A 13,138-nucleotide genomic window follows, 5' to 3' on the forward strand; every position below is an offset into this window, starting at 1 on the left:
AACATTTTGCTTTATATGTATAGATATAGATATAGATAACGAAAATAATTTCTGCTAAACAAATCCATATGAAACCGCACGTCTGTACGAGAAAATTGGAATATATAAAGAATACAAAACAAATGTTTCTATTTTCATATGAAAAAAGTCTTAAAATGTTAGAGCCGCTTACATTACATTTGTTTGCGTCTCACCCACAAATTGATTGAAATTGGATGAAAATGGCATCCGTCTTGGCTGCAGCACAAGCACGACTTTCATCCCAGCTGCTTCGTCCAATACCTCAGAATCAGATTCCCATCACTCACTCCCTCAAACGCAGCGCCGTTAAAGCAGCGCCTTTCGATTTCAGGTACTTTTGAGTTTCTTCTTACCTCCTCAGTCTTCATACCCATTTCATTTCTATTGTAACGATTTGATGTTCGTTTCTTATTTCGAATGGGTTTCTGAGCTCATTGTGGTGTATTTGTTTACGGATACTTCCTTAAGCGCGTTACCGTTGGAGTAATTGCATTATTTGGTGCTTATTCCTTTGCGAAACTTTGAGCAATTTAATTAGTTGAATATTTCCTCTCTGAAAATGGTCGTCTAGCATTAGGCTGCTGTGAGTGAACCTTGTGGAAGAGAAATTTGCTGTTATGGAGTTGGGTGAGATATGGGTTGCCGCTTTTGTTCCTTAAGAAGAAAATGCAGTTCCTTTGCCTCTAAAACCCCAACTTTAAACGCAGAATTAATGACTCAGAAAAGTTCCTCGAATCAATCAAAATTTTGGCTATTTATCACGTGGTGAGGTAGGTTGAGCTAGGTTGAGGTAATGGGTTAGGATTAAGATATGTCAAGGGTTCTTTTCCCTCCTCTCTAACCAAAAAAATCCAAATTTATTATCCAAATTTTGTTGTCACAACTATAGATAAAATAATAAAAGGAAAAAGGTACATGGTGGAAAATATGATGAAACTCATAGCCTTGGAGCCACTTTTTTACCATCTTCTTCTCACTTCTGAACTTAATGTATTTTTCTGTGGCTGAAATTTCCATCTCTCGTTCTTCGTTGTGTTGATATACAAATTGTAAACGTTCATGTTTTAGTTAACTAAGCTAGCACCTTACCCACATTAAGCTTTGAATTCTCATATATCCCTAAGCCCATGTCTAGACTCTACTAGACCATATTTCTACAAATATGGATGAGTCATTTTCTTAGTTATGTAATTGGAGGGTCACATCCAATGCAGATGGACTGCTTTGATCTTATTAATTAACAATCGCTAAATTAATATGTCAATATGGATAAGGCCCTTCAAGGTTGAAGGAAAATGTTTCCTAACTTTTCGGGTCGTTATTGCAAGTTCTAAGCCTATGCTCTCGACAACTAGCATTATTTGTCATGGTTCCCATCTAAACAACAGATATGAGAATTTTTGTGGGTATTTCATTCTGTCTACTTCCGTTTCTTGTTTTCTTGATTAGTTGGCTGAACCAGTAGAAAATAAGATGGTGGTTCTTCGTATATTGTTATGCTTGTTTTACTGCAAGTTAAGTTAATGTCAAGATGATGTGAAATATCCTAAATTTAGTTTCTTTCCTTTAATCAGCTTGGAGAGGAATGTTTTGAGATTGAAAATAAGGGAAAGCTGGCACGCTGTGTCTGCATCAAACTCTAACCCTTCAAGTGGAGATTCCGTTGAAGATAAATCAGGTGGGGTTAAAACCAATGATGCTGCACAAGGCCCTCCTTTGCTTACCATTGTGGCTGGATTTGTCGTCTTTTTTCTCTTATTTTGGATTTTGGGGTCAACTCTAATGTGGTTGATTGGTCTAGTTGTTAGATTTCCTCCACCTAAATAAGAAAATATTTTCATCAATTTTGCCGTTTATTTTTAAAAAGCATGTACTCATCTCTATATTTATGAACAATGAACATGAGTATTGGATCACAAATTTTTGTTTCCTTGCCTGTTTTTTTCCCCTCCTTTTGTAGAGACGAGTGAATGGAGATGTAATGTAAAACCTGATATATTCATTATAAATTATTTTTCATTACAGGTCGATATTCTAGTTGATTAATTTTCACTTTGAAATTCGAGGCAAGAGGAATGTTATCTCCTTGTTGGGATTAATAAAACAGGCACAATATCATCTTTATGAGTCTGAACCCGTATTTAACATGATTGGTTTGATTTGAGCAATGCGCATCAAACACCGATAGCCATTTGAGCCTAATGACACTTCATCTCATTTTAAGTAAGCTGATGGGCAACCATTAATTGTGTCAAAGGTGTAAAGATCACTCATTTGAGAATTTTTTTGGTTGCATCTACCAAACACGCAAACTCTCATGACAATCTTCTGAGGGAGGATAGCTCGAGCAAAGGACCCTTATTTTGACTCCCCACTGGGCTTGGCCCGAAAATGAGCGGCTTAATTTGCTGTCGTTCTTGCATGGAAAATGAGTAACGCTAGAACCACCAAAACAAATCCAGGATCTTATTATGGGTTTATGTTGAATATAATTAGTACCAGTGTAGAACCTGGAACTCATCATCATTAGTAACAGTGTTCTACTTAGACGGTTATAAGGATGGTTCACTATACAACAAAAACCCGGAACTTTGGAGAGGCTGAAAAATCTGAAACTTAACAGAGTTAGATATGTTTACAGTTTCTAAAAATGGACAACCAACACATATTACATATATCAATGAGTACATAAGAAACAAAACATTTACACCAATTTGGTCTACTGGTATTTCTCTTCCCAACCTTGGAAGGTCCCAAGTTCAAATCTTCCCTCCACCATTGATGAAAAAAAAAAAATCAAAATACAAATAAAAACAAAACAAAAAATTTAGCCATGTAAGAGCCTAAAAGAAGAAGAATATATTTCTTATTAGGAAGATCAAACAAACATGAAAAATGAAACTATATTAGAATAAGATTCAACAACTAATTGAAACTTTTCCCTTTTGCTTCTGGGCTATCATCTGCTATTGATGAGGTAAAATTACGTCGTTCATCAGCATTGGCAGTAATAACTGGCATCCATACATCAGCAGTACCACTCAGCAGTGACTTCACCTGTGGATCTGAAGCCATCGCTGAAGATATCATCTCATCTACATCATCCAACTTTGCCGATAACTTATCCAACTCCTTGGCTATTTCCAGCTGTAAAGATGGTATGCAGATATACCAACAGAGAGAAGACATTGAAATGTTTATTTCATATATAGAATACATGGTTGTATTGTTTCTGATATGGTAAAACTTAGAGGAGAAATGAGGAAAACTTGGAAAAGAGAATGTATGTTCAAAACTACCTCATCCAGATGATGAGTTGACTTTGACGGAAGTTTAGTAACCTCTAATCCAAGGGCTTCAATTTTTGAACGCAATTCAACCTCTTCTTCATTGGTCAATGCTTCAACCTGCACAATATAAGTTATAGAAAATGTTCTGTTGATGGAAAGTCTCTTTAGGTAAAAGTGAAAGGAAAACATTCAGACAAGCATCAAAAGGTAGCACCAAAACGAAGACAACATGGATCAGACCATGATTTAGAAAAGTGTAATTCAGCACTAGACAAAAGGATAGTTGTCATCCCATTAAACCCCACAGCGACCCTCTTCTCCCAATAAGGTGATGCTTTCAATACTTGAGAACAAAGATGAAAGGATAAAGTAATCATGTAGCATACCAATCCAAGGCTTTGGTGCACTTGCAATGCTACTACATTCATGAATAAAAACACAATCTCCAAGCAAGGCTATGAGAAGGTTCTTATGACTGAATTTTCCAACTACTACCCCAAATATTTTGCTGCAAGTCTTGCCTTATATTTACATTAACTGTAAAAATTCATTATAATCATATTATAAAACTTCATTATAGTCTTTCATATTATATTAATACCAATGACCCTCAGAAGAACGTATATAACTTCCTTTTTACATCAAGGAATTTATAATTAAACCATTTTTCTTGGCTATGCAAACTTTACAATCTGAAACCTTCCTTGGAGTGAAAGGTTTGAAGGAGAGGTGATAATTCGCACCCAAAAATAAAAAACAAAAGATTAGGAAAAAGAAGCATATATATTAAACGAGTAAGGATCATTTCTATCAATAAAACAAAAATATAGACCCGTGCAGTTACTCTTAAAATACAGGATATCGTTGTGTTTTATTTCAATTTCATGACACCTACATCCCTTGTGGCTTTCTCCTTGCTACTTATATCATTAATTTGATAGAAAATGAACCCTGTGCAGGGTGTATAACACTCATTTTTTACCCATTCACATCCATCACGAAATCACAACAATCCAGGCCCTAGATCCCCTTAATATCCAAACAAACTAAACTAAACAAAATTAGAGAGAGTGACAGATAAAACTTACTCTGTTAGATACGTCCTAATAGGTCCTATAGCAAACAAAATGGGCATAGGTGTCATAAAATCACGAGAATGATATTGCTTCGTAGCAAGCATACACTTGTGCATCTTGCCCATCAATGGGACTTTTGGTCCAACAGATGACAGCATCTTATTCACCCTCAGAGGATAAAGCTAGCCCAGACTCCCCTACTTGCTTTTCAAATTTCAATAGAAAAGAAGAAGGATTTGGCATCATTACTACCAAGAAAGAGGCAGTGAACCTCAGTATCAATCTCAAATGCTGACCTTAAAAATTTTCTTTCAATTTTCTCTTTGGGATTTCAGTCACCTCTTTTGCATTGAGTTAAATCACAATAACTTGTGCACGTAACACATAACACGCTTGACATGGTCCAGAATCTCTTCCAGTGCTCACCTCTTAATTGGACATCATGTTGAAATGATTTCCTACATACGTCCATGACAAGGTTCCTTTTTTAACAAAGATGTACCACATCCCTCAGAAGAGACTTTTTTTTTTTCGTTACAAAGATGGCCATATGGGATGGGGGAGAGGAGGGGCGGGGGTTCAAACACTGCCCTTAAGTGTGGGGGTAAATGTTCACTACCACTGAAACTACAAGCTCTCACATTGTGTTACAGCATCACATTGCATAACAGTTTAGACGGGCATGGCTGTATTCAATGTTATCTTTAGCATACTAAGCATGAGAGAATAAGGTTTTACGCAGGCATTTAGAATCATATAACCCAAGTACTCAAGAGTCAACTAATACACAACAAATGGCTAACAAGGACATCTATTAAATTATCAAATGTTTCTCAAGAGAATCCAAATCAAGCCAAAAATTAAGGACCCACGTGCCCTAGCAAAACACATCCTAAAAAGCAAACTTTGACCTACGAATGGGATATATCCAAACTCAAGGAAGAAATATTACCATCCAAACACCTTAGAACACCACAAACTCAAACACCCAGATCATCAAGGCAAAACATAAAACGGTTGTCTGCCATAACCAGATGATTATAACCATGTTCCTATTCATAATTATGACATATGAAAACCGAAAAGAGAAGTTGGAGAACATACAAAAGCAAAGCGAAGCAAATCAAATCGGGCAAAATTGAATGAAATAATGGGTGAATTTGGAAAGAAGAGGATAATAACACCTGTTGGAGGATACCAGAGAGGAGCTGAAACAGTTGGGCATCTGGCTTTCCTTCCTCTGCCATGGGATGGGATCATATGTGTTTGTTGGGATCTTTTTCGTTTTTGTTTCTGTTTTCAGCTCGTACCTAGGGAATTTATATGGGCAGCCGATAATTTGCTTTGAGCACTCAATCATATATGTCAAAATATTATGACATTTAAGCATTGCCAATCATAGGGCTGACATTTTAGACCGAAAAACTATAAATACCGACTTGTTATAAATCTAGAGAAATTGGAGAGGAAATTGAGAGAGAGAGAAAGTAGAGAAACTGATTTCTCATTCTCATTTATGTGTATTACAAAGAGAAGGGGGGGGCTTATTTATAGGTAAGTAGAGGTGGACTCCACCACATATATTTACAACACTCCCCCTTGGAGACCACAAATGATATGAGATATGCCTCGTTAAAAACCTTGCCAGTAAAAAACCCAGTGGGACAAAAACTGGTCAAAGGGAAAAAGAGTACATAATCATGTGTAACATAAAATTCTGTGTATATTGACGCGCGTGCGACACTGCCTCGTTAAAACCTTGCCAGGAAAAACCCAGTGGGATAAAAACCTGGACGAAGGGAAAAAGAGTACAGTGTTTGAAGATCTTTATTGATAGCACGCTCCCCCTGATGCTTGGCAAAATATCTTTAAGTCATACTGTTGATCACCTTTCTGAATATCGTAGTTGACACTGCTTCTGTGAGTCAATCTTGGAGCGACACTGCCTCGTTAAAACCTTACCAGGAAAAACCCAGTGGGATAAAAACCTGGATGAAGGAAAAAGAGTACAGTGTATGAAGGTCTTTATTAAAACCACGCTCCCCCTGATGAATATCTCCCCCTGAAAAATTTATGACTAGCCATCCCAAAGTGGTAGTGATGGAGCTGAGCTCTATCTGGTCTAGTATACTTCCGGAAAAACATTTAAGGACCAACGGATAAGACTCATAAAAATGCTTCAATACTTTCTTAGTATAAGCAAGAATCTCGTTGGCATAATGCTCGATCGAGACAAATATTTCATGAATTCTGCAGAAGCTTTAATGTGTTGCAATCACATTATAATCAATGTACTCACTGAGGTAATTTATGCATATTAATATTGAGTACAAATTTTGTGCTTCAAGCACATGTCCTTTAGGGACTTGCTTTATGCAATGTCAATCCTCTCAACGGATTTTGTCTAAAAAGGGATTAAACTTTATAACACATTATATAGCTTTTACCCAGCTATTTATCATCTTTAGGAAATCGCTTCTCTCGATATGCTCCGTGCATTTAATAACCCTTAAAGATAATATGTTGGTCTCCGTAATTGTGTAATAAGGGGGGGCACAATTGAATCTGTAAATATGGAGAAAACCCAGCATTCCTTGTTTCTGCCAGAAACAGTGTGTCATACAAAGTAGGTATATTCCCTTTTATTCCGAACACCCAAGTATAAATTTCAGTATTAACATCTTTTGGGGTTCGTACTGTGGGTTTGTTCATTCACGTTTATTCTCATCTATAATGGAATTACCTCATTCCATTTTGGCCAATGATATTGTCGACATTTAATAATTGAACGTGGTTCCAATCAACACAGCCCATTGATGATTTGAGTAGCTACTCCAAAACCAAAATTTTCATTCATCAATTCATGATCCCACCATTCTCATTTGTATGCGCATGCATCAATTATAAGCATTTCTTTGCTTTTGGGTACCCAAGCCACTTCGTGGGGCTTTTATTATGTGAGAATGTGGATTATAACCTCCATTGGAGCGTTATTTAGCAGTAGGGCGTGGATAATCTCCATTTAGGGAGTTGGAACATTTAGAACCCATATATCTGTCATGCTGAAGGCATGCCACAGATTAATACATACATGTCAATTAATTTATGGGACCTTAACCCATATTATGGGACTTTAACCCATATAATTTGCTACGCATTAGGCGTGCATAATATCAATATTAACATGTCAAAGGATTGTCCTTTCGGGACTTCAATCCACATCATTTGCTACGCAACAGGCGTGCATCATATTGATCACTGCTATACCCATATTCTGTTCTTATGGGGCCTTAATCTGTGCAGTGTATTATCAATGTATCCAACTTACAATCTGTAAAATTTTGCATTAATAATTCATGGATACATACAAGTCATTCTTTTGGAAATTTGGTTACCTTTCAAGATAAAATATCAAATAAGTATATAAGCATAAAATAACACAAGTATTGCTTACTGATAAGAAAAACAAGTAGATATCGCATCACTAGGTATGGAGAAAACTGGATGTCTTCTGCAAAGAAAATTTCGTTAGTAACACATTTATACACAAATAATAGGAATAGGTAGAACCGGTGAATTTCAAATTAACCATAGGAAAATTGCGAGATTCTCGGGGCACTTTTGAAAAAGTAGCTCCGTGAAATCCGCAAAGCAAGATCGGTTTTTGACAAAAATAATACTTGAAAACGCCGAAAGTGCCGACAGGCATTATCAAAGGCCACGTGAAGTTTTGGACTCTGGGAAAGAAAAAGAGAATATGGGGATCCGAAAAGATATTGGGATCCTGAAAAAACTGTAGCCATATTTCCTCCTATAGATATTGTCTTTGCAAAACTTGATTGGAGCAACTGCGTTTCAACTTAACTTCCTTCATTTTCTGAAACTTTAGTTTTCTTAAGGCTTTCTTCGAAACCTTCTTAAAAATGGCTTCCTCTTCTTCCTGCCCAAATCATTTCAATTTAAATGATACTCCCACAACAACCAGTGACGCCCAAGTTTGGCGTCCATCCTTTGTATCCAAAAATCGTCATCTCACAGTTAATGATTCTGTGATGATGAATGATGCTACTGCTGTCATAGTAGCTAGGAATTTCATTACTCCAATGGATGAAATGTTGTTGACAGGGAGATCAGAGGAAGAGGCTATTGATGACTCAATGGCTTTTAGCATTCAGAGTGCTGCTTCTGTTTCTAACATGGCTGATCGTTTGCGTGCCAGAGCAAACGAGGTTGAGAATTTAACAACTGAAAATTCGTCTCTCCAAAGAATGCTTCATGAGTCTCAACAGGAGGTTGAGAAACTTAAAGGAGAGAATAATGCCTTGTTGAAACTGGTGAGTTCGTACTCTGTTGATACACTGAGAAGGCTAGACATGCTGCAGGTCTCCAATGAAAGAATTTTGGGAGACCATGAGAGGCTCATGGCTAAGCTTAAGAGGCGTCGTCCTCTTCCTTCAGAGGCTTCCGGAACATAATGTATTTTTATAGATTTTACAGGGCCTGCACCTTCATTGCAGGAAAAAATCTATCTGTTGTATGTTCCTGTTATAATAATTGCGCACATTCTTAAACTTGCACCTGTGATTTTTACGTCTTTTCAAAGTGACGGTTTGGAACATTGTGCCTTATAGGTTCAAATAACCACATCGACTCTCCCAAATTTCATATTTCAATGTATGGAACTTTTGGCCTGGGCTAAACACAAACTCAGAATTTATTTGCCCTTTTCAAATGGACATGAAATATGAATGGAGTAAAAGCCATGCTAATATCTCATATATTTGGGTTCATGAGCTTCCGGCCCAGATATAACAAAATATGTGGGGAGCCTCAATTCATCATTCTCTTATGCCAAAGAAATATGTGGCGTACCACAATTTGCAATAATACCTCAAGGGTTGTCCATTTAATTGTTGGAACTTCAGGTTCTCAACACTGTTAGATTTTGAACTTCAGGCCAAAATCACATATTCTCATGGTATGGACATTCAATCCCCTTAGATTTTGAACTTCAGGCCAAAATCACATATTCTCATGGTATGGACATTTTTACAATTTTCTGTACATATTTCTGGACTTCAAGCCCTTACATAATTGTCCATATTTTGAGGAACTTCTGGCATCTCATTTAATTGCTCATCAATGAGTTTAAGGAACTGCAGGTTCCCTTTTGAATGGTGATAGTTTACCCAAAATGGTAAATATTTATGCATACATCACTATTCATGTATACGGCACTATTCATGTGTACAGTACATTTGCCAGTACAGTTATCATCCATGTGTACGGCATTATGAACCAATACGGTACTGTTACATCATTAAGGAACCTCAGGTCCTTATTTACATGTCAAGGATCAAGGACCCTCAAGTCCAATCACATTAACAAATATAGTACCGGAGAGACTGCCAGCTCTCATATTAACATCATCATCAAGGATCTTCAAGTCCTGATGTAATTGTATGATGAGGATCAAGGAACTTCTGGTCCTGATCTGCATACTGTAAAAACTCATCATACAGCACAATTAATCCATAAAATAAATTACTGGTAAATAAATTACTGGTATGGACGATAAACCCGCACCACACTTTAGATAAATGTAAATATGCGGTAAATTAAATTCATAAAGTTAAGGTGCTTGTATGGGCATTAATTCTGCTCCATACATTTAAATAAAAGTAAAGGCGTGGACGATAAACCCGCACCACCCTTTTAAATAAATATAAATGTGCGGTAAATTAAATTCATAAATTAAATTGCTTGCTGTATAGACGTTAATCCCGCACCATACTTTAAATAAAATTAAATGTGCGGTAAAGTAAATGCATAAATTAAATTGCTTGCTGTATGGAAGTTAATCCCGCACCATACTTTAAATAAAATTAAATGTGCGGTAAAGTAAATTGTGCTTGTATGGGCACTAATTCTGCTCCATACATTTAAATAAAAGTAAAGGCGTGGACGATAAACCCGCACCACCCTTTTAAATAAATACTGTTGTATGGGTAATAAACCTACACCATACAGTAAATAAAATAAATGTGAGAATAAAAACCACCACTGAACAAGATAAGGAAAGTGTTAGTATTAGTAACGGTCTCCTACTGATAATATGTTTAGTATTACCAAGGGTCCATTTTTGTTAATGGTTAGTAATAGAAAAGCAGATAAATATAATAGGAAATAATAGGGAAGATCAGGGAGCAGAGATCTTATCGCTTATTCTTTCGGTGGGTCGGTAGGTTTTGCTATTTTTATTAAAAGATGCTTCAGCACTTTAGGGTCAGTGCCCTTGAGTGATCTTTTATTTTATTTTATTTTTTCTTTTGCTTTCATCATTGCTGCCTCCTTATTGCACGCCTTCAAAAGCAACTCAATGATCAACCCCCAAATTTCCGATTAATGTCTTTGAATAGAAACCATGCCAACTCAGAAGTTGCTTTCTTTTACATCTCCGTCACCGAACCTTCTCCTCAAGCTGCATAAAAGCGGTGTCTTTGTTGTAGTGCTGGCGGTTGTGTTGCCCCAGTCATCCCAGGCACCATGAGTGACAACGTCATCAAAGTAGGTGTAGGAGTATACGATCCGGGAGTACTTGCCCATGGCCCGACCCACATACAAAGGACCCATGCCCGTAACTCGGCAGTTCATGAAAGCGAAGCCTGATTTATCATCCGCTGAGTTTCTGTAGTGGGCCGCAATTGACCCGAACTTGGTTGCTATCGAGTACAGCTCACAGTCTTTGTACATGGACCGACCATTCCCAAAAATGAAGTCTATGGAACCCTCAATGTAACAATCCTTGAAGTAATGGCGCCCCACATCGTCACAAAGTGTGTCTTGGGCACGATAGAAGCCACAACCTGAGAAGTATGCCTTGTCACCTGATATCCTAAACGCTACCGCTTGCCACCCTTGCATTCCCGGCATCGGAGCCGGCGCCGTATCCTAAAGTGCTGAAGAAATTGCTGCTTCTGCCCTTCGTTTTCTTCTTACCTCTCTCCTTCTTGGGCTGGAGAACAGCACCAAAATTGGAACTCGTTTCTGAGGACTGGGAGCTGCTGTTGTTGGAGGGTGCTGAGCAGGCCGCTTGCATCTGGGTTCTGTCCTATTAGCTGGACTACAAGTTGAGTGGTGTTGCGGTGACCCTGGTAGAATTTTGGCAAACCTCCTTCACAGAGCTTAGTGCCTGTGTACCAAACATTCAGGCGGCTGCCGCCTTCGTAGTAGATGCCGATCTTCTTGTTGGGGTTTCGCGCAGTGATGCTCACGTCGAAGGTGGCCGACAAGCTCTGATCATCATGAGATTGAATTGGGTTATAGTCCAACAAAGGCACTGGCTGTTCCATCACCAATCTTCAGAGAAACAGAGCCCATCTTGGTTCTGCTTCTTCTCCAAACGAGGGACTTCTCTGAGTGAGTGAGATTGTGTACCAACTTCACTGAACAAGTTGAGTGTAGTGGTGGAGAAATGATTAAACAATTGTTAAGTAAAAGATTGGAGTGATTTGTGAATTTAAGACACCGAATGGAATATCCCCAGAGTCAGAGGGATTTTGTATTGTGAAGTAGAGAGATGTTTTTTTTTTTTTTGGTTCTGTAGTTGTGGCTGACAGAGAGAGAGAGAGAGAGAGAGAGAGAGAGAGAGAGAGAGAGAGTGTGTTGAGGCGATCTGGGTTTCATCAGAGAATTCAGTTGGTATTGTTTTAGCGAATTCGTGCTAATAACGTGTTATAAATCTAGAGAAATTGGAGAGGAAATTGAGAGAGAGAGAAAGTAGAGAAACTGATTTCTCATTCTCATTTATGTGTATTACAAAGAGAAGGGGGGGCTTATTTATAGGTAAGTAGAGGTGGGCTCCACCACATATATTTACAACACGACTGAAGTTTTACCGTATCTAAACTGAATTATCACGAAAATCGATCAAAACATGTGGTTTATAAAATCGACTGCAATATGCAGTTGCACATATCCAAATAATGTAGTATAGACCGAAAAATCATTTAGATGAACCTAAACCCTAAACCCTAATTAATCTTTCTCTCTTAGAAATATCATTTGAATATTTAATAAATTAATATAACTTAATTAGTAAATAATTAAACTTTTATCTAGTAGGAACCTGTGTTTCAATTAGTATTGCAAACTCATTAGTTGTGTTGGTAATTTTGTTAGGTTATTATTAGTGGGTTAGTTGAGATAATCTCTAGCTTGCAATCAACGATTTAGTTGATTAATTGTGCATTAGCATGATTGTGGATTGTATTGGTTTTTACTAATAAAGTTCATTGTCTCCGTATATGAGTTAAGAAATCATTGCTAATGATATAAAGTTCTGCTTATTTCAACAGTATTTTTAAGCATGAGCATACTTTTTTTTGTTGATAGAAAGTTCTTTGATGTTATGTTGTTCCCTATGCTGATAATTGCGGTATACAGCAATATATCGATCGGTTCACAGTTTCATTTGCGGTAACCCAACCGCAACCACCCCTAGTCAATCACATCTAAAAATACCAACCGGTCAAACTAAGTGGAAATGACCTTTTTCATGAATAAAAAAAGAAATTACCTTGATTTTTAGACAAATGGTCTCAAGTTCAAACCTCCATGGCACCTCCATAGTATGTGTGAGAAACCTTTTACCTCTTTTTATTTTACATCAAATTTGACACATGTATTTAATTTATATAAACATAGAAATTAAAAACAATAATTTTTTCCATATAAAAATAATATACACTT

The 13,138-nt window shown here is 37.2% G+C and overlaps 2 protein-coding genes across 2 annotated transcripts; one reads left to right on the forward strand and one right to left on the reverse strand.

Moving 5' to 3' along the window:
• Window positions 110–2,048, forward strand: LOC18785167. Its single transcript, XM_007220708.2, has 2 exons — window positions 110–352; window positions 1,596–2,048. The coding sequence occupies exons 1-2, from the start codon at window positions 216–218 to the stop codon at window positions 1,846–1,848; spliced, it is 390 nt and encodes a 129-aa protein (XP_007220770.2). The 5' UTR covers window positions 110–215; the 3' UTR covers window positions 1,849–2,048.
• LOC18786693 lies at window positions 2,656–5,896 on the reverse strand. Its single transcript, XM_007218531.2, has 3 exons — window positions 5,572–5,896; window positions 3,321–3,428; window positions 2,656–3,168 (listed from the first exon to the last, which is right to left on the reverse strand). Exons 1-3 carry the CDS (start codon window positions 5,632–5,634, stop codon window positions 2,947–2,949), a joined length of 393 nt encoding a protein of 130 aa, XP_007218593.1. The 5' UTR covers window positions 5,635–5,896; the 3' UTR covers window positions 2,656–2,946.

Source organism: Prunus persica, chromosome G2, assembly GCF_000346465.2.
Source record: "Prunus persica cultivar Lovell chromosome G2, Prunus_persica_NCBIv2, whole genome shotgun sequence".
Classification (NCBI taxonomy): domain Eukaryota; kingdom Viridiplantae; phylum Streptophyta; class Magnoliopsida; order Rosales; family Rosaceae; genus Prunus; species Prunus persica.

Coding starts and splice junctions, on each gene's coding strand:
- LOC18785167 (XM_007220708.2), top strand. CDS start 216: ATGAAAATGGCATCCGTCTTGGCTGCAGCACAAGCACGACTTTCATCC. Junction 353..1,595: donor GCAGCGCCTTTCGATTTCAG/GTACTTTTGAGT, acceptor TCCTTTAATCAG/CTTGGAGAGGAATGTTTTGA.
- LOC18786693 (XM_007218531.2), bottom strand. CDS start 5,634: ATGGCAGAGGAAGGAAAGCCAGATGCCCAACTGTTTCAGCTCCTCTCT. Junction 3,429..5,571: donor TCTCTGGTATCCTCCAACAG/GTGTTATTATCC, acceptor TATATTGTGCAG/GTTGAAGCATTGACCAATGA. Junction 3,169..3,320: donor CAACTCATCATCTGGATGAG/GTAGTTTTGAAC, acceptor CCATCTTTACAG/CTGGAAATAGCCAAGGAGTT.